Raw genomic sequence first — 22,072 nt, forward strand, 5'->3', positions numbered from 1 at the left:
ACTATTATCAATATTTATATACCACTCTTCAACCAAAGTTCTCAAAGCGATTTACATAAGAAAATAATATGTGAATAAGATGGCCCCCTGTCCCCAAAAGGCTCACAATCTAAAAAGAAACATGAGGCAAATACCAACAAACAGCCACCAGAGGAACTCTGTGCTGAGGCTGGATAGGGCCAGTTGTTCTCCCCCTGCTAAATATAAGTGAATCATCACTTTAAATGCGTCTCTTTGCTGTTAGCAGGGTATTGCTCTTGCTTTTATGGTATTATACAGATACTTCCACTAACACTGCTTTTTTGTATTAATTACTTCTACTCAAATTATGTGTTTGTGATTTGTATCTGAATGTGGACGCAGTAATTTGTGGCATACCGGGGGGAAACGGCGCCCAGGGCAAGCTATGGCCCTGAAATAGCGCCCCCCGCCCCCACATACCTGGCCCGGCATGGCGGAGGGCGATTTGGCGGTGGTGGTGATGCGGCGGCGGCGGGTCACGAGTGGTGGCGGCGGGGGGTCGCCCGCCGAGTGCGGCGGTGGCTGGCGGCATCCCATGGCCTGTGTAGCAGCAGCGCGGAGTGCAGGCAGCGACGCCGAGCCGAGCGGCCTGGTGGCGGCGTCCCAACTGCACAGGCGTGCCTGCGCAGTTGGGAAGCGACGCCGGGCCGCTCGGCTCGGTGTCGCTGCCTGCACTCCGCGCTGCTGCTACACAGGCCATGGGATGCTGCCAGCCACCACACCAGCCACTGCCGCACTTGGCGGGCGACCCGCCGCCGCACGCCCGCCGCCACACTTGGCGGGCGATCCAGGGGGGCGGCGGGGGGAGAGCCACTTTTTGGCACCCCCCACGTGACCCGCCGGGGTGGCGCCCGGGGCACGTGCCCCCCCTATAGTTACGCCACTGAGTAATTCATTGCTCAGTGTATACATGTTTGAACAGGATATACTGTAGTGTTCAGTATGCCAGCTGCTGACATTTCACCACTACAAATATGCTCTATGTGACATTTCACACTGATCACCTGCCACAGTTTTCAGTAACTATTGTTTGCTTTGAATTCTGATTCTAGCAAACTATGATTACTGCTGACTGTAGCTTGCCTTCAAACCAAAATTGGAATTGCTTTTTTTTTTAAAAATATCCCGCCTTTCCTCCAAGAAGCCCAGAGCGGTGTACTACATACTTAGGTTTCTCCTTACAACAACCCTGTGAAGTAGGTTAGGATGAGAGAGAAGTGACTGGCCCAGAGTCACCCAGCTAGTATCATGGCTGAATGGGGATTTATACTCTGGTCTCCTCGGTCCTAGTCCAGCACTCTAACCACTACAGCACAGTGGCCTTTTTTAAACTTATGGCTTCTGATTCTGGATGCATACTTCTAACAGCAACCATAGTTTGCCCATTTTGGATGCCAAGGCAAAGCTTTGGTTGCTATAAACCAAAGAATCTCAGGAGGAGATTAACATTGAAGAGGATAAGGAGCCTACAACATGTTCTTGATAGCCAAACTATGGCTTAGCATGGTGTCTAAGCTGGGCTTTTGCCCTTAGCATTACTGGAGTTTTTTCCTTCCTATTTTGTTTAAAATGAAATTGAATACATGCATTTCCTTCTCTTCACCTCTCTGCACTATTAGCATGTTGTTTTAATTTCTATCCACCACCACCTGTCCCAAGAATGAAATTATAAAACCATTTTTCTTTTAAAGCTTGGAGCTAAGAGAGGTGGCTTGGGGGCCCAGAAAATGAGCAGCAAGAGTTTTAATGAGATTGAAAAGCAAGCACAAGCTGTAGATAAAATGAAGGAAGATATACATGCCAGCAAAAGAACTGAGAAAGAGGAACCACTGTAAGTAACTATTTGATATGTTTTCTTAGCAGTAAATAAGCAGGCTGTTTAAACTTGTGCTGAATGCTTTTTGACACACCTGACATTTTAAATAACACCTGTTGCTTTAGTGAAAAATATAACTGGAAAAGTTGAAAAGCAGTATCAAATGGCAATAAACAAATTAAATATTAGACAACTAGAGTAATAGATTTATAATAAAGTGTTTTGCCTAAGTCACCAATGATATCCTTATTGACAAGTTGGTAAGATGTGAGTTGGTTGAACAAACATAACCAATGATCACTCATTGGGTACACTTTGAAGTATATTTTACCCCACCCCAGATTAGTAAAGTTTTTTTTAATTCTAGTAAGTACACTTTTATTTTATTTTATTCACTATTTTATTTTGTTGGGCAAGCACTATGATTCAGACTAGATGTTAGGAAGAATTTTCTACCTTTTAGAGCTGTTTGATAGTGAAACCGTCTGCCTCACTTAGTAATAAGCTCTGCTTTGGTGGAAACTTTTTTTTAAAAAGAGGCTAGTCAACCATGTTTCAAGAGATGCTATAGCAGCCATCATGACTTGAGCAGTGGGCTGAACTAGAAGTCCTTCAAGGTTCCGTCCATATCTAAAATGCTGTGATTCTGTTTGCCAAGATATTTGGCAAAGTTCTAACTCTTAATACTGGAAAAAAACATAGATGTATCTTGTCTGTCAGCTCAGTTGCAAGGTGCATGTCTCCTCTTCAGGTTTTTGCTCTCCTCTTTGCCCAGTTAGATTTGAGGGCATGTTCCTTTTGAGCAGTGGTATTCCCCAGAATTCTTCTCCACCAGTCAACTGTAGCACAATGTATGATAGAGCATACCAGTGCATCTTTACTCTTCCCCTCAGGATATTATTCCCATATATGCCAAAAAGAAGAAAAATGAATGCTGTATGAAGCCTCCCTGCTCTGAGGTGCATAGGGTGGCTTATGCATCCTACCTGGTGGGTTGATATTCAAAGGCTCTTTGAAAGTAGTAGCATACTGCAGCACATTGGTAACTGTGCAGCTTACAATACATGCATTGTAGCAAACCAGTAGCTCTACCAAAGTGCTGGTTCCTTGAGGGTGTGAGCCCAACTTCTTGTGTTGTGTGACCGGCATAATCTGGATCAAGATCTGTCAAGATCCATAAGAATGGGTAATGTGGCTGTGCAGGACCCACACGGTAGCATGCTGCAGCCAGAGCATCAAGGTGACCAAGCCCCTCCTACATGCTTCAGTGTGTGATTTAAAGGCGGGCTGGGCACCATGTTCTTCAGTTCTTTTCCGGCCACAGTCCTTGGGCTGTTGCTCCTCGTCAGATTAGTTCTTCTTTTCTGAGTTCATCTGTGAAAAATTTAACAGATGGATTATTGACTTTGACTGGCTGTCGTACTAATCTGGTGTGAATTGTGGGGAACAGCTTTCAAACTTCCCAAGCATTTTTTTCTGAAATTGGAACAGACTTGGACAACAGATTGGATCACCCCTAAAATGGCTGAGGAGAAACTGACCTTCAAGAGATACACTAGCTGTAAAGCCAAGCTCCCTTTGAAGGATCTCCATGACTTGTTCTTTATCTGCTTGGAGGCAGAGCACAATGTCACCATTCAAGATTCGCCAGTCCTTCTCAAATTGGAAAAATTGGACTTTACGGCTTTGCAACACTATTTACAATGAGGTGCTAAGTCCCTCAAGGTCAACGGAACCCCACCCTTCAGCCTCGACTCGAAGGCTTCGACGGCGACTCCAGTGCATCCTCAGACAAGGCCACAACCTTCGACATCGAGTTCAGCACTGGCTTCTTACCAAATACTGAAACTCTCATCGAAGACCACACCAGAAGGTTCAAAAGTGAAGGGAAAACACTCAGACTTAGAAGACCCTCATTCTGCCCATAAATCAAAATGACAGTAGATCTGACAAAGGAAAGAACTCCATCTCCTTCTGAGCTCCAACGACTACCTTTGAGACCATCTGCCAACCTCGTTTGACATCAAAGGATACTGAATATTTGAAGACTGTCAACACCAAACAGACATCGACGCCCACACTGTCGACGTTGAGAGCCCACTCTTTCACCAGACTAACACTGATAGATTTGTCCCCTCCATCGATACCTGCTGATCGATATCAACTCAAGCTACTATGACACCGAAAACCTGACCTCCTGTTTCATCACTGAATACACCTGTTCTGTTGGCATCGAGGCTAGTGACCCCTCAATGCCAGACAGAAATGCCAACTTTGAACATGGAAGAAGAAGACAGGGAGGCAGTGTTGGATACTACCACAGCACACACTTTACTGTCGATCTTAGATTCTAACTCCAGTACCCTATAGGCTTCAACTTTCAAGGGTTTCCCTCAAACATCAGAAATGGGGACCCCAAGGGAATCAACAACTGACCCAAAGGACAACGGCTACACTCACAGCAGCACACTTGGCATCCTCACCATTTGGTTTTACGCACACGGCTTCTGGAGAAGCACTTACATCATTGGGAACTAAGTCCCCTGGCTTCCCCTATGATTTCCAAGAAGATCAGCTTTGGAAACAACCTCAAACAAGATATTGTCTTCTGCCAGCTATGGTAATAGCCCCAGATCAGACAGTGCCAGCACACGTTTCAACAGCCACACAGTTTCCTGGCCTCTAGAAAAAAATTTCAGAGATTCAACCACATAAACGTATGAAATGTGTATATGGGAACACAGACTTCAGACATTCCAGTTCTACAAAGAACAACTTCCATTGAGACACAAACTTTTACACCTCCATCTCCATCTCACTCCCAGATGGATCACCATGGATCTTCATACTTTAAATCTGACCTTGATCATCTGGATACCAGAGTGGACCCACCTGCTGATGTGGCCCCAACCACTCCAAACGAAGAGATGAAGGCATATCATCGACATGTTAGGGATATGGTGAAGGTTCTGAGCCTTGACCTTAAATTGGAAATGACTGCATTTGATGGCCTGGTTCATAATTTCACAGCCAGGGCAGAATCTACACAACCTGTGGCCTTGCCCATACTTCCAGTTGTCATGAGAGTTGCACAATGTGCATGGGAGGTGATCCATACATCAACCCCCACATCTAAATAGCTGGAAAGTGTGTATCGAGTGCAGACAAAGGATATCAAATACCTAGTAAAGCATCCCGCACCCAATTCATTAGTCTTTGATTGTGCTATATCATGGTCTTCAAAGTCCAATCACAAACAGACCACTCCAGCAAAGAAGAATTAGCCTTTCTGGGAAGAAAGATTTACTCCACCTCCTGTCTGTCAGTAAAAATTGTAAATTATTCTGCCTGTACAGTGAAATATATGCATGGACTATGGGAGGAGTTACAGAACTCTATGGATGTACTCTCCCTTGAAGAATTTAAAAGAAAGTTCCAAGAGACTCTGGATAAGTCAGCTGCACTTACCAGACAACCGTTAAGTATGGCCAAACACTTGGCTGAGTCGGGAGTCCCACTCTTTGACAGCAGCAGTCTCCCTGCACAGGCACACGTGACTTTGCTCAACAAATCTACATTGGAATATGAAAGAATGGATTGAGGGATGGATTGAGGAAAGGTTTATACAGTCTCCACCATGTAGAGGATGAAAAAGTCGAAGTTCATGGCTAAAACCTTTACTACAACACTCACCTCTTCCTATGGCTCCAGATACCAATGGTATTTGAAACAAAAATCCATGTTCAAACAAGAGCGTCGGGATTTTAAGAGGCAGTATCAGCCCTACAAACCTTTACATGGCAAGGGGAAGCAAAACCAGTCTCAACGCACTAAACAACCTGAACCTCAGAAGCACCTTTGTGAGTCGAGATCAGAGGCCATAACAATATCAAGTGAGCAACAATATCTCTCTCACAAATTCTGTCCTTCTGCCAACAACCAACATCAAGTTGGCATGCCATGCCCCTGAATGGCACCATATAACATTGGACTGTTAGGTCTTGAAGATCATATCAGCAGTCTACACAATAGAGTTCAGAACAACCCCAAAGTTTACACGGATGAGGTTCACAAACCTTCCAAACATTATTGGAAGAAGTGAAGGAACTCCTGGCCAAAGGTGCTATTGCCCTGGTACAGTGGGTGCTCAGATGGGAGGGTTTTTAATCACGGTTTTTCTTGATCCCAAAGAGAGATGGTGGCGTATGGCCTATTATGGATCTCCGCCACCTGGACAAGTTCGTCCATGTGAGAAAATTCCACATGATAGCGTTACAAGAAATCCAACCTCTTCTGTATCAAGAGAAATGGCTGGTACGCTGGTTCTCAAGGATGCATATTTCCACATTGGCATCAGGCAACATCACAGAAAGTATCTCAGGTTTGCAGTAGGAAGTAAAGTGTACCAGTACACAGTCTTACCCTTCGGATTTGCCACCGCCTCCAGAGTATTTACGAAATGTATGATGGCAGTGGCAGCTTACCTTCGGACACAAGGTATATCGGTCTATCCTTATCTGGATGACTGGCTCCTGACTTCCAAAGACAAAGAAGAGTAACATTCACAAATAAAATATGTTCTTGGGGGTCCAAGTCAATTGGAAAAAGTCCAAACTAGAACCAGTTTGTGTAATCAGCTACATTGGCGACACAAAAACTAAGAAGGCTTACCTACCTCGGGAACGCTTCCAGTGCGTCGGGGACTTGGTTCTCCATGTCCAACAACATCCATTTCAACCATTTGGTCAATACTGCAGCCCTGGCCTACATCAACTGTCACGGAGGGACTGTGTCTCGAAGTCTCTGTGCAGTCAGCCTACAACTTTGGCATTGGTGCATCCAGCATCAAGTCTACCCATTAGCCATACGCATAAAGGGCCTGGACAACATCATGACAGACAACTTGAGTTGGTTTTTCCCACAACAGTAACAGCATGAGTGGGAAGTCAAGATGGATTCCATCACACCTGTCTTTTGAAGCTAGATGCAACCAACCATAGATCTGTTTGCTGCTGTGGAGAACAAAAAATGCACCTGCTTCTGCTCCAGGACAGAATACAACATGATCACTGGGGGACACTTTCCAACTGAACTGGCAAAAGGAGACCACTTATATGTTTCCACCCCGACCTCCGATCAGCTGAATGGTTGCCTGTCGTCTTGCTACTCCTACATCCTGTATCCTGGTGACTCCATGGTGGCAACCATGGTTTCCACAGGTACTCAGACTGCCAAGGAATCACTGCCAAAGGCAGTGGATGTATGGATTTACGCAAATAGTGGATCTCTTAACTCTGGACAGAGGCAAGGTACTACATCCAGATGTTCTAACGCTCTGCCTGACAGCATGGCAAATCGACTCCTGAACAAGATCCTCCTCAACCAGAGAAAATCTACCAAATGCAATTAATGCAAATAGCTCCATTTAACATTTTATGCAGAGAAACAACCACAGCTAAATGTGAAGTGAATTGACGGCTTTGTGGATAGACTTGCCATACACTTGGATCTATCCCGATAATGTGGTAATACAAATTGACCAGGTTTTATTGTTCTCCCTACATTCTTCAAAGACCCATCAACTCCATTAGAACAGGAGATGCACTCCTTACAGCATGTGCATGGAGCACTGTTGTACTATTTGGATCGCACTAAGCACTTCAGGTCCCTAAACACCTCTTTGTTTCATACAAAGGCTCTGTAACAGGTTCCTGTATTTCTAGACAGAGAATGTCCAGGTGGCTAGTGGAACTCATCCTGCTAGCATACAATAAACAGAATGTTCAACCACCAGAAGCAATTGAGGCCCACTCAACCTGTGCCTATGCTTCATCAGCTGCACACCTATCGGGGGTAACTTTCACGGACATTTGCAAAGCAGCTACTTGTTCTACTGAGTTACCTTTCATCAAACATTACACCATAGATGTGCACTCTGCTGCTGAGTTTGAGAGAAGTGTTTTAAAGCAGGTGTTGCAATAGCTACTACTACACCTTCCTCCAGGGGGAGCTAGCTAAACACCCATTCTTATGGATCTCAATCCAGATAAACAGGTTGCTTACCTGTAACTATTGATCTGGTAGAGATCCATCAATATCCATAAGATTCGCCTGGACCACCCCTCTGCAGTAGTGCTATGCTATGTGTGTATTGAGTATGCAAGCTATTCTCCTTGGATGATAAACCCACCTGATTCCAGATGATCGTCCTCCACGGCAGTAATCCAAGAATGAAAGAACATGGTGCCCAGCCCTCCTTTAAATAGCACACTGAAGGCATGGGGGGTGGGGCTCCGTTGCCTCAACAAGCTGGGGCATACTACCGCGAGGGTTCTGCACAGGCTCATTACCCATTCTTATGGATATTGACAGGTATCTACCAGATCAGTAGTTATAGGTGAGCAACCTGTTTTTCTCCCCTACTTACAGTCCGAAACCAATTTTTCATCTAGGTTACCAATGTCAGGTTTGGGACCACAAATAGGTAAAATATGCTGGCACTGGTGGATTCACATGACACTCTTGATGTCGGCATATCCTTCCTGACACTGGAAGTCAGGCTTGCACAAACGCTCAGGGAACCAGTGGCAACCAGGTTTTCCATGATATGTGAAGCCACCCTGTGTGATCAAGTAAAGATGTTTGTGACTCAAACAAGATTGAAGAAATTCAGTTCACATTTATTTTAATACTTCAGTAATAATAGATAGAACTTTACTATTTAGAAGCATCCACACATCCTAGTAGTATTTAAAGGGCTCATTGGGATGAGAAACATTTAGTATAATGATGCCCAATCTGGGGTCCATGTTGGTGAACTACATGTTGCTGAACTACAACTCCAGCACCCCCCGCTACAATTTATTGTGCCTGGATACTATGGTCAGGGTTGTGGAAAATGTACCATTGCAGTGGGGGCGGGATGATAAATGAAACTCTTATTTTACTGTCTGAAACAAAAATAGAAGTCAGTTCAAATAAGAGCAAAGAACTGGTAGAGTATTGCTGGTTTGAATTTACAGTCTGAGAGGAAGCCTGAGAAAGAAGGGAAAGTTAAATCCCTACCTTTATGTAAAAAGGTAGGCCCATGTTATTGATTAAGTGCCGTCAAGTCGGTGTCGACTCTTAGCGACCACATAGATAGATTCTCTCAAGGATGATCTGTCTTCAACTTGGCCTTTAAGATCTCTCAGTGGTACATTCTTTGCTGTTATAATCTAGTCCAGCCACCTTGCTGCTGGTCATCCTCTTCTTCTCTTTCTTTAAACTTTCCCCAGCATTATGGACTTCTCAATGGTGCTGGTTCTTTGCATAATTTGTTTGTTTTCCTGGCTGTCCATGTTATCCTCAAAAGTCTTCTCCAGCACCAAAGTTCAAAAGCATCAATGCTTTTTCTATCTTGCTTCTTCAAAGTCCACCTTTTGTATCCATAGAGTATCACGGGAAAAACCATTGTCCGAACTATTCTAATCTTTGTAGGTGTAGACACATCACAGCATCTAAATATCTTTTCCAAGGCCTTCATTGCAACCCTACCAAGTGCTAGTCTGAGGCGTATTTCTTGACTGCTGGATCCTTTACTGTTGATGGTCAATCCTAAAAGGCAGAAGCTATCCAACACAATGAAGACAATTGTCTTCATTGTCAATTCTGAGGTTGGTTGCTGTACTCGTTGTCATTAGTCTAGTCTTCTTGACATCTAATTGTAGTCCCACTTTTTCACTGTGCTCTTTGACTTTCATTACTAGAGCTTGCAGATCATCCACATTCTCAGCTATCAGAGTGGTGTCATCAGCATAGTGCAGGTTATTGATGTTTCTTCCTCCAGCTTTAAAACTACGCTCATCTTCTTCCAATCCAAACATATACTAATCTCTTAGTATATGTTCAGCATATAAATTGAATAAAGAGGGAGAAAGTATAGAGCCTTGTATACTAGAGGTTCTTGCAAGTAGGGAATATCTTCTAGAGTAGTGTTTCTCAACTGCCGGTCCGTGGACCAGTGCCAGTCTGCGAGGCATTGGGTACTGGTCTGTGAGGCATCACTAATAAAAATCACCTCCCAAAAAACCTTTGCCGATCTGGAACCAGTCTGTTTCACCATGTTATGTCTGGACTGTGGCTTCCTGTCCTATATATAGGTTTCTCATGAGAACAATAAGATGTTCTGGGATGTCAATTTTCCTAAGGATATTCCATAACTTGACATGGTTGATGCAATTGAAGGCTTCTCTGTAGTCAATAAAGCACATATTGACTTCTTTCTAGTATTCTTTGGCTTTTTCAATTATCAGCAACGGTGTTTCTTGTTCTCCAGCCTTTTCTGAAACCAGCTTGAACATCCGGCATTTCCCTTTCCACGTAGGGCTCTAATCTGCGTTGAATTATCCTGAGCATTATTTTGCTAGCATGTGAAATTAAGGATATTGTGCGATGGTTTGTGCAATCTGTTCAGTCTCCTTTCTTTGGTATGGGTATGTAGACTGACCTCTTCCAATCTGTTGGCCAATGTGTCGTTCTCCAATGTTGCTGGAATAGTTTGGTTAGAGCCTTAACTGTTTCTTCTTCTGTTGCCTGTCATATTTCTGTAGCTATTCCATCAATTCTTTTAGCCTTCCGACTTGCTAATGACCGGAGTGCTGATCTAACTTCATCTTCCCGTACTAGAGATTCTTGCAAGTAGGGAATATCTTCTAGAGCAGTGTTTCTCAACTGCCAGTCCGCTAGGCGTTGGCTACTGGTCTGTGAGGCATCACTAATAAAAATCACCCCCACAAAACCAATTCTGGGCCGGGGGAAGCCACAAAGCTCCAGAGCTCATTTTTAGGCAGGCAGCCCCCGCTGCTGGATAACATTCATTTTAAGGAAGCGAAATGAACAATATCCAACAGCGAGGGCTGCCTGCCTAAAAATGAGCTCTGGAGAGCTCACCCTGGCTCTGTGGATCCCAGGCCCCACCCCTCTGCATGTGGTGTCATGTGCAGAGGGGCGGGACCCAAGATCTCCTGAGCCTGAGCCTATTTGGAGTTCATTTCTAGGCAGACAGCCTTCACTGCTGGATAATGTTCATTATCCAGCAGTGAGGGCTGCCTGGAAATGAGCTCCAGAAAGCTCCAGCCAGCTCGAAATTGCTTGGCGGGGGTGCCTGGGGGTGAGGGTGGGGGGAATGGGGGTGACGGCTTTACTAACTGCAGGTCCAGGAAACTGCACACAAAGAATCAATGACTCAAAAAATGTTGAGAAACGCTCAACATTTTTTGAGTCATTGATTCTTTGTGTGCAGTTTCCTGGACACAAGAAAGTATCTTGGATGTTGACATCCCTGCTGTACAGATTTTCAGTATACTCATTCCATCTCTGTTTTATCTTCTCTGAATCAGTTACTATCTGTCATTTGGCATCCCAGTAACTTACTAATTCGAGGTTGGAACCTCCCTCTGAGTTCATAGATCTTTTGGAAAGCTTGCCTTGTTTTTCCGTGTCTATTACGATCCTGAAGGTCTTTACAGATGTCATTATAGTACTGCTCATTGTCTCTTCTAACTGCTTTCTGGAATTCCCTATTAAGTTCCTTCCTGAGGCTTTTATCTTTCTTGACTTTGGCTTCTCTCCTCTTCTTGGCAATTTCCACTGTCTGTTCTGACATCCATTTTGCTTTCTTCTGTTTCTTGGTCTTTGGCAGTCTCTTTTCACATTCATCCTTAACAATTTCTTTGATTTCATTCCCCAGTTCCTCTGGTTCCCTATCAATGAGGTTCAGAACTTTAAAGTGGTTCCTGATGTTCTCCTTGAAAATGGTGGGTACATTCTCAAGATCATATTGTGGAAGCTGGATAGCTTTGTTTTTCCGCTTTGACTTGACTTGGAATTTGCACATGAGCAGTTCGTGATCCACCCCGGCCACGTCTTTGCTGTTTTAACTGAGCTCTTCACCTCCTTGCACCTCCTTGATTGGCAGAAACTAATAAGTAATTCTCCTGCTTCATTTCTGTTTCCTAGCCCATATAGGCCAACTGTGTTTTCCTCCTTACCTTTTCCAACTTTGTTTTTTAAAATTCATTTTTATTAATTTCTAATACAGAGAATACAAAAAGAAAGGGGGGAAATTGAATCAAAAAGATAAAAGACATCTCTAAACTTCTATATACTGTGGTAAAGTACAACTGATAAAATACAGATTTGCTGTCTATACCATAAGAATTGATCATGTAATAGCAATCAGATTTAGGACTGGTTTGTGTATTCTTTCAAATATCAAACCCATTTTCAACCAATAGACATTAAATAATTGCATCAATGCAGCTTTTCTTTAGTTAGTACGTTGTAAAAAAGAAGCAGGGGGAGAAAAAAAGAAAGAGGAAATCTTAAAATTATTATCTGAGAAAAGATTAACACAAAAAGAAAAATTATGTATCATAAAAAGGTGCATAACCAAGAGACTACCGGAAACACTCAGAAATCAACTACATTGTAGACCAAAAAATGAAAAAGAATCTTTGTCAATCAGCCATTCCAATAGTAAGAGCCTTCTATAAATTCGAGAAAAGAAAAATCATACAGCCAGAACTTATTTTGAATCTAAAAACAAAAATAACCACCTTCTTCTAAATACACAAAAGAGTGGATGCCAAAAGGTTGGTGCCCATCTCTGTTTGATTCTGTTAGAGAGAAATTCAGCTGTAAACAGTATTGAATACATATTCTTTGCCACTTGTAAACCAACCATGTGCTCATTTCCAAAATCTGGTACACAAACTTGATTGTCAATACTGTTAACCTGTGGAAAGGTGTTACATTGTTCAGATTGTATTTCCTTGGTCAGAACCATCTGGGTATAAGTCCCTAAATCAGTCTGAGACACCTCCTGATCTAAAGATATCTTTGCACTCAACTTCTCTATTTACAGAGAAATCTTGTTAATCTCCTTCACAGCTGTATGAAAAAAAATGATTGTAAGACATTGTTTTACAAGCTTAATAATCCCTAACCAAAAGTAGTCTTTTATAAAAGGTTCTTCTTTAAATAACCATCTACAAGAGAGAGAAAAGTTGAAGTGGCTAGTCCTTATTCCTTACTTTGTTTGACTAAAATTTTTATCACAGGGAATAAAAGGTTATGCTCGTGTATGGCCTTCAGGAAACTACTCCTAAAAAAGTTCTTCGGATTAATACGAATGATATGCCCAAAAGTAAAGATAACATCAAATTGTCTGTTACAGGAAAAATAAAAGTCCAGACACATCTATTAAAATCTAATAGTTACCAATAAGAACAATCCCAGACAGAAAGAAATAACTCATTTGATTCAAACTTAAATGTTTACAAAGAAAAAACAAATTGTCCCAGCTGGGACAATAATAACTTTCTCCGTTTGCTTTGTCTTTTTATAAACCACAGTCTATAGTTGTTCTGCCTATAGATAAGGAGAAAAGATTCTCACAGCCAAGAAGCTGGGCAAAATTATTTTCCCCTAAATTTTTGTCACAGGGAATCAAACATTCCATTCTTGTAAAAGAACTTGGAGAGGAGAGCTGGTCTTGTGGTAGCAAGCATGACTTGTCCCCATAGCTAAGCAGGGTCTGCCCTGGTTGCATATGAATGGGAGACTTGATGTGTGAGCACTGCAAGATATTCCCCTCAGGGGATGAAGCTGCTCTGGGAAGAGCAGAAGGTTTCAAGTTCCCTCCCTGGCTTCTCCAAGATAGGGCTGAGAGAGATTCCTGCCTGCAACCTTGGAGAAGCCACTGCCAGTCTGTGAAGACAATACTGACCAATGGTCTGACTCAGTATATGGCAGTTTCCTATGTTCCTAACTACCTTTAACCAAAAAAAAAATGCCAAAAACGAATTCCCTAGTAATGAGAACATCAAATATTTACACACTGGGAAAATATTTTATGTAACTATACTAAAATAGCATAGTTAAATGCATATAAGGCTTTTTAGGAATAAAAATCCAGATAATACACATCCATTAAATCTGGTAATTAACAATGAAAACAATCCTTCGCAGAGAAAGAACTCAAAGGGTTTAGACTAAAATGTTTACAAAACAAAGTGTCCCAGGAAAGGGAATTATAGCTTTCTCTGATTGCTTTATCTTTTTGTGAGTCACAGTCTACAGCTGTTCTGCCAGAAGATAAGGAGGAAAAGTTCTCACAACAAAGAGTCCAAAGCCTCCGTAAACCATTTCGAGTGAAAACAAGGAGAGATGGGGGAGGAAATAGATTTCAAAAGCCAGGAAGTTTCGACTCTAACTGTCCAGCTGGTCCTAAAATAGTTAATATTTCTCAGTTCTGAAAAAAATAGTATCCTTCACTTAACTGCCATATAAAGTTCATATAACATCCATAAAGGAATTTTTTAAATGTAGTAGTATAATAAAATAATCCTCCAAAAGGCATTTCCATATTGAAAAGAGTCTACACCTGTTCCACTTTGAGGTACAGCAAGGAAATTTTCACAGTCAAAAAGCTCCCACAGAACAAAAATAAATTCCTTCTCTTTCTGAGTGATCACCCATTTGGTAACACTTGGATAGTAATCAAATAACTTGACACCAACGTACAATCAGTCCTGAAGTAATTAGTGTCCTTCACTTGACCGGCATATAATGTTCCTGTAACATCAGTAAAAAAAATTTTTGTGTGTTAATGAGAAAATATTCGCACACTGAAGGCTTTAAACAGTCTATAACTTTCAACTTTCCATGTCTGTAATCATCTAAAAAAATGCACATAGCATGGGAGCAAAATGTAACCAAGTGCTGGGTAAAATAGCCTAAGTCCAACGTCTGATATCTGAAATATGTATACATTAAAAATCTTGAAGTAAAATTGAAAGAAAAGAAAATAGAACTAAACAAATAGAACAATGCAGTACAATTCAGTTAAGAAAGAAAAGTTAAAATCTTGATTAATGTCTCAAAAAATGTCTCCGTCGATGTTCCATAAACAAAAAAAGTTAAAAACTGCATACTTCTAAAAGAAAGACAAACAAAGCTTGACGAGATGGACTAATTGCTTCTTCCTTGTTTAAGCTGGTTACTCAAAGCAGTACCATAAACCAATCCAAAAAGTTAAACAAGGCTCATTACCCAAAAGTTATAAATCCTTCATTTAGATTGTAAAACCATTTGTCTGCCAATAAAATCATTCTCCAATTAACCAAAATAAAGTCACTGACTGAAAGCTGAGTCCACAGTCCTGTTCCGTACGGTTAATAACAATAAAGTTTGAGATCAGAATCCTCAGCCTGGTTAAAACCGTTAAAGGCTTCTATAATTCATTAATGATAGTAATCCGGAAAAGCATCATTAAATTGTAATAAAATGTGAATCCTTATTGATCGAGTAAAATGTAATAAAATATTGATCATTGCCTCATTGCCACAGTCCTGTTCGTTTAGTTAGAAACTATAATAGAAGTTTGACATCAGAATCCTCAGATAGTTTGATAAAAACAGTTAAAGGCTTCAATAATCCATCAATGATAGTCATCGAGAAAAGCATCAATAAGTTGTAATAAAATGTTGATCATTGTTGATCCAGTAAAGTATAATAAAATGTTGATCATTGCCTCATTACTCCACTATTTATTGTAGTAAAATGTTCAATAAATGTACCCATTGATGTTCCATAGGAAAAAAAAGTTAAAATCTGCATACTTATAAAAGAAGAACAAACAGATCTTGACTAGACGTGCCAATTACTTCTTCCTTATTTAAGCTCGTTACTCAAAGCGGTGCCATAAACCAATCCAGAAAGTTAGACAAGCCTCATTACCCAAAAGTTGTAAATCCTTCATTTAGATTGTAAAACCATTTGTTTGCAAATAAAATCATCCTCCAGAGGCAAAATCTTCCGTTCTATTCGAGATTACTAAAGGTTAGCTTCAAGCGGATCTTCAATTCCAGAAAACAGAGAAACAACTGAACATTCTTGCAACTTAGAGAACAAAAAAGCAGAAGAAAAGAGAGGAAGATGATAATTTAGAAAGGATGGGTTGGGTGGAGAGACTGTTGCTAATAGGCAGGTGGGAATGCCTTCTTCTCTTCGGGTGGGGAATGGCAAAGTCTCTCTCGGGTTCGCCAGGCGTTTTTCAAGTCACTTCATGGTTATTTCTGTTTCAATTCTTCAAAACCTTTCTCACCTTGAGTCCACCAAAGGCAGCTCCCAAGAGGGCAAACACCATTATTCCTCTGATATCAATCCTTCCAGATTGAAATTAGGATAAAGATGTCGAAGAGCGAATGCAGCTTGGAGGCGAAAGCCACCAAGCTGCTCTCACAATGCCATCTTCCAAGCAACTTACCTTTCCCAACTTTGGCATTCCAGTCTCAACCACCCACAGCACATCTTGCTTGCATGTTCTGTCAATTTCAGACTGGACTTGAGCATTCCTGTTCTTCTGCATCAGTCGTTAGAAAGCTGTCATGTTAAAATGCCATGTGTCCACGAAATGTAATTGATATTAGTTAGTCACTGACCGCATTGTACCGAAGTACTGTCATTGCTATATCGTTGCTGACTATGAAAGCAACACCGTTCGTTCTTTTGTTTTTCATGTCCTGAGTAGTAAAGGGTATGATTTCCTGACTGAAAGTGTCCCATTCCAGTCCATTTTAATTCACTGATGCCCAAGATGTCAATCTGTAGTTGATTCATTTCATCTTTCTCTGTGTCAAGCTTTCCCATATTCATGGTTCTTACGTTCCACGTTTCCATTATAGTTCTGTCTTTGCAGCTTTGGATTTTCTTTTCCCGCACAGCAACATCAGCTGCTAAACATCCAAAAGGCTTTAGTCTAACTGCGTCATAAACACCATCAGTAGTCTGAGAGATCCTCAGCTCTTCCTCAGTAGCTTGTTGAGTACCATCCGACCTGAGGGGGCCATCATCCAGCACTACATCAACAATCATTCCATTTTGTCTATCCACGTGGTTTTCTTGGTAAAATACAGGAGTGGTTTACCATTGCCTTCTCCCATGCAGTATGGAATGATGCCTTTGTCATTGTCACTGACATGATCGTCCGGCTCCAGCACCTTCCTATATCGCTGCTGCCCAATATACAGTAGGTGCCTGCTTGCTTTAGCTGGGCAGCTAGGATGACCTTTGTGCTTTGGGTGACCCTCCTGGGAGTATACCTCCTGGCGTACTTCGCTCATTCCTCCCAGGAACACCCCCCACCATGATGAGGCAGCATAGCAGGACTTGGGCGGGGCTATAACAAGGGGGCCTACCCTTTACCTCTCTGACATCTATGAGCATGATGGTTGTCTTCACTCATAGTCCCTTTTTCAAGAACAACAGAACTGCACAGCTTGAAAGCGGCTTGAAAGGAGCTGGTGACACTTTCCACGTTAAGTGGATAAACAGCATGTACTCTGTAACATGTCACGAAAATGAATACCTTTGGTTCTCATTGCATGTATATGTGCTGTGGGTCATAGCTCCCTGTAGCATGCAGAGGCTGCATAAACCCCTTAAAAAAAAAAAGACTCTTGGGGGTTTAGTGTACACTTCTAGTCTGCGGGTGGTGTCACAAAAGCTCAGGGATGCCACAAAGGGAATTCTGATAACAACTTGGTGGCCCAGACAGCCGTGGTTTGCTCCCTTACTGAGGCTGTCAGCAGGAGAATACCACAGGTTTCCAAATCAGCCAGACTCACTGAGTCAAAACCAGGGAATGATCCAACACCCACAACTCGAAACATTAAAACTGTTGGCAAGTCGGTTATTAGACAAAATACTACTTAATAATAGGAGACGCTCTACAAGGCGTAATTATAATAGTAAGTGGAAGAGATTCAAGTATTATGCAAAGCTACAGGGATTCTTCCCTAGGAAGGCTACAATCTGGCACATCTTCATCTATATGACAACGCTGAAAATGTCAGGCTTAACAAACACATCTCTGAGTCCACTTGGCAGCGATATCTTCAGAACACAAGGGCTGGGGAGGTACAATGGTATTTTCCCATCCTGAAAGCAAAAATTTCCTCAAGGGATTAAACAACTTGTAAGGAAGCCCCTGCAACAATGGGACCTGACTCAGGTGCTAAACGCCCTGATGAAGCAACCATTTGAGCCCTTTGCTAACTCCACATTAAGGTTTAAAACTTTAAAGATGGTGTTCTTGGTACCAGTTACGACAGTCCACAGGGTTAGTGAACTGACAGCTCTTTGGGCAGATCAACCGTACACTCAAATTTACCCACATAAGGTCCTGATGCGCTTGACCCATGCTTTAGACCAAAGATAACTTACTTCCATATAAACGAAGATATAGTACTACCGGCTTTCTTCCAAAATCCAGAATCACAGCTAGATAAAACCATGCATACCTTAGATGTGCGGCAGGCACTACTATACTACCTGGAGGCTACAAAAAGCATATGGAAAAACAAAAAAGCTTTTTGTACTCTATAATGGAAAGTCCATGGGCAAGACAGTCTCAAGTCTGTAAACTGCCCTGAGCCATTTCAGAAGGGCGGTATATAAATCAAATAAATAAATAAGACAAAGGCTATCCCGTTGGATTATTCAAGCTATTAAGCTGGTTTATGACGCTCAGGGAACAGAGCCTCCAAGTACCATCAGTTCTCACTCCACGAGGGCATATGCATCTTCAGCTGCTAATCTTGCAGGAGTATCCGTGTTGGAAATCTGCAAAGCAGCAACGTGGTCTACACTCCAGCCATTTATAAAGCATTATGCACTGGACCTACATCAGTCTAGAGAAGGAACATTTGGGTAGAGTGTCCTTAAGCAGGTCCTGCCTTGATGACCTGCCACCAGTAAGGCAGCTGGCTAATCACCCATTTCTTATGAATGCAATGGCTCACGATCCAGATAAACAGGTTGCTCACCTGTAAAAGATGATCTGGAGATGATCTGTTGTATTCATAAAACCTGCCTGGGCCTCCCTGCACGAGAATGAATCGCAATACAGATCGTCAACAATTGGTGGTCTACAGAAACAGATATACATGCCCCAACTGCCAGGGATAATGGAAGCACGAACCACATGCAGGGCAGTTGGAGGCGTCATGAGTTGCTAGTCAGTCGATCCGCGAGGTCTCTGCGCAGGCACAGAACCCATTCCTTATGAATACAACAGATCACCTCCAGATCATCTGTTACAGGTGAGCAACCTGTTTTTCTTATGGCATGTATATGTGCTGTGAGTCATAGCATGCAGAGGCTGCATACACCCCTAAAAAAAGACTTTTGGGGGTTACGTGTACACTTCTAGTCAACCCAACTCAAAAAGAACATAATAGAGCTGGAAAGGGGTAACTTAAAGTCTGGTGGCTATAGCCTCATATAGCCTAGGAGGCAAGATGCAAGGGAGCAACTGAAGGAGAGGAGGCTTGCCCTCACCTCTTGCCTGTGGGCTTCTGAGGCATCTGGTGTGCCACTGTGTGAAACAGGATGCTATGTGAAACAGGCCTTGGGCCTGATCCAACCGGGGCTTATGTTCTTAAATTATCAATAGACTGGAGAACCTTTCCTATGAAGAAAGGCTTAAAGTGTTTGGCTCTTGCTCAGAACAGAAGATAACTAATGAGGGACATGAGGGACATTTATAAAATTATGCAGGATGTGAAACCAATGGATGGAAGTTTTTTCTTTATTTCTCATAATAGAACACGGGGATACCCAATAAAATTGGGACAAACAAAAATCTTGCTTCACTCAGTGCATAACTATTTTATGGAATGTTCTGCCTTAAGATGTGGTGCATGGTCATGGGCTGTAACAGCTTTAAAGTGGGACAGATTTATGGAGGCTGGAGCTGAGATTTGAGCAAGCCCTTCCAAACATCTAGCCTTTTCCCCTTCAAACAAACAGGAAGAGGAGAGTTCTGCAGGGGCTATTTCTCTTTAAGGGGTAGGCCTTAGTCTCTCTATCTCTGTGTGTGTTACTTGTTAGGGTTACTTGTTAGGGTTAAGATATCACAGGGCTAGGAGTTCTTAGGGTTACCTAAAGGCACTGTTTACTTAGTAGTGGGGGTGGAGTCAGCTAGGGCTGGGAGGGGCCCCACATTCCTTCCTTTGACTCACATCCTGTGTGACAGTTGGAAGCCTACTCTACATATGAGGTGAAGGCCCGAGAGCATAGCGAACAGGGATAGCAAACAGGACGTTGGAGTTTTTCAGGAGTTTAGCAGGAAGTGTGCAGGGGAGCCTGGAACAAGCCCCTGCGATCACAAGAAGCACAAGGAGCCTGGTGGAGAAGAGAACGTAAGGACATATCCCTCCCTCGTATCCCTCATATTCTTGGGAAAGGCTGTTTGGACAGTTAAATAGCTGACCATTACAGCTGAGACCTATCCTAGTAAACTATCTAATAAACGGACAATAAGCTCCCTAAATACTGTAAAGCGCCAATTAAAACAGTATGAAGATTGATGGTCAGCAGCGGAAGGGGCACTTCCCAGTGTATTGCACAGAGTGCCACTGTTTTGCCCCATGGGCAGAAGTCATGGGTGTGTTCTTGGTGCAAGGAGCTCCTGGCTCTCAGGGAACAAATCCGTTCCCTCGAGACCAAGGTGGCGGATCTGGAGAAGCTCAGAGAGACAGAGAGGTATGTGGATGAGACCTTCAGGGATGTGATAGAGGCATCCCACTCCAGGGCTGGTAGCTCCTCTGCTGTCAGGGAGAATGAAGGTCTTGGGCGAGGAGGACATCGGTCTGAGGAAGAGGGAAATGCTCCTTTAGAAGGGACCCCTTCCGTGGATGATGAGCCCATATCCTCTCGCACAGGGGATACTCCTCTGGGGGGTGGGGGCCTCCTTGTAGTTGGTGATTCGATCATTAGGGGGATAGAGAGATGGGTTTGTGACCCGCGTGTTGACCGCACGGTGACTTGCCTGCCTGGTGCGAAGGTTGCGGACATTACGCAGCGTCTAGACAGGCTCCTAGGCAGTGCTGGGGAGGAGACAGCTGTTGTGGTGCACGTCGGCACCAACAATGTGGGGAAATGCAGTCGGGAGGTCCTGGAAGACAAATTTAGGCTGATAGGTAGCATTTTGAAGTCCAGGACCCCCAAGGTAGCATTCTCAGAAATGCTACCTGTTCCACGCGCAAGTACAGTGAGACAGGCAGAGCTGAGGGGTTTCAATGCGTGGATGAGAGGTTGGTGCCGGGAGGAGGGGTTTAGATTTGTTAGGCACTGGGACACATTTTGTGGCAAGCAAGGCCTGTACAAAAGGGACGGGCTGCACTTGAACCAAGATGGAACCAGACTGCTGGCGCTTAAAATCAAAAAGGTTGCAGAACAGCTTTTAAAATGACACCTGGGGAACAGCTGATGGGAGCTGGGCAGTATCCCGTTTGGCAAAAGCCATCCTTTAAAGTGTGAGGCTACAAAGAATTCAAATAAAACAGAAGGGGACGGAGCAGAACCGCATAAAGAGCAGACGGGAGCCTGTGCCAGCAGGTCAAAGAGTCAAAAGAATAGCATACATCAGGGGAGAGATTCAGCGTATAGGTGCTTGTATGCCAATGCCGGAAGCCTCCGAGCCAAGATGGGTGAGCTGGAGTGCTTGGTTGCTAACGCAGAAATAGACATAGTGGGCATAACAGAAACATGGTGGAACAGTGAGAACCAGTGGGACACTGTTATCCCTGGATATAAACTCTATAGAAAGGACAGGGAGGGGCGCCTTGGAGGAGGGGTAGCACTGTATGTTAAAGAAGGGATAGAATCTAACAAGCTAGAAAACCTAAGTGGACTGGAGTCCTCCACAGAAACCCTGTGGGTGACTATATAAGGCTGGAAATGAATTGTGCTACTGAGGACGTGCTATCGCCCTCCGGATCAAAATGCTGATAGTGACTTGGAGTTGCAGGAGGAAATCAGGGAGGCATCAAGGAGAGGCAGGGCTGTAATTATGGGTGATTTCAACTACCCACACATAGACTGGGTAAATTCACATTCAAGTCAGGACAAAGAGGTCAAATTTCTAGATACGCTAAATGACTGTGCCCTAGAACAGTTGGTCATGGAACCGACCAGAGAGAAGGCGACCTTGGATCTAATTCTGAGTGACACCCAGGACCTGGTGTGTGACGTCAGTGTCATTGACTCTTTAGGGAACAGTGACCACAGTGCCATCAAATTCAGCATACATGCGGGGAGAGAATCATCAAGGATGTCAAACACAGACATTTTGAATTTCAGAAGAGGAAACTTCTCCAAAATGAGGAGTATGGTGAAAAGAAAGCT

The 22,072-nt window shown here is 43.0% G+C and overlaps 1 protein-coding gene across 5 annotated transcripts in view; it reads left to right on the forward strand.

Moving 5' to 3' along the window:
- The window catches only part of ARFGAP3 (ADP ribosylation factor GTPase activating protein 3), a 96,518-nt gene that overhangs the window by 25,379 nt on the left and 49,067 nt on the right, over nt 1-22,072 (forward strand). For all 5 annotated transcript variants that reach the window (XR_008308933.1, XM_053257463.1, XM_053257462.1 and 2 more), the window contains one exon: nt 1,713-1,852. Coding sequence is in view for 4 of the 5 variants with exons in the window: in XM_053257463.1 (XP_053113438.1) it covers nt 1,713-1,852 (140 nt within the window). In the remaining variant the exon portion in view is untranslated. The remainder of the gene's footprint in view (nt 1-1,712; nt 1,853-22,072) is intronic.

This window comes from Hemicordylus capensis, chromosome 5 (assembly GCF_027244095.1).
Source record: "Hemicordylus capensis ecotype Gifberg chromosome 5, rHemCap1.1.pri, whole genome shotgun sequence".
Lineage (NCBI taxonomy): Eukaryota > Metazoa > Chordata > Lepidosauria > Squamata > Cordylidae > Hemicordylus > Hemicordylus capensis.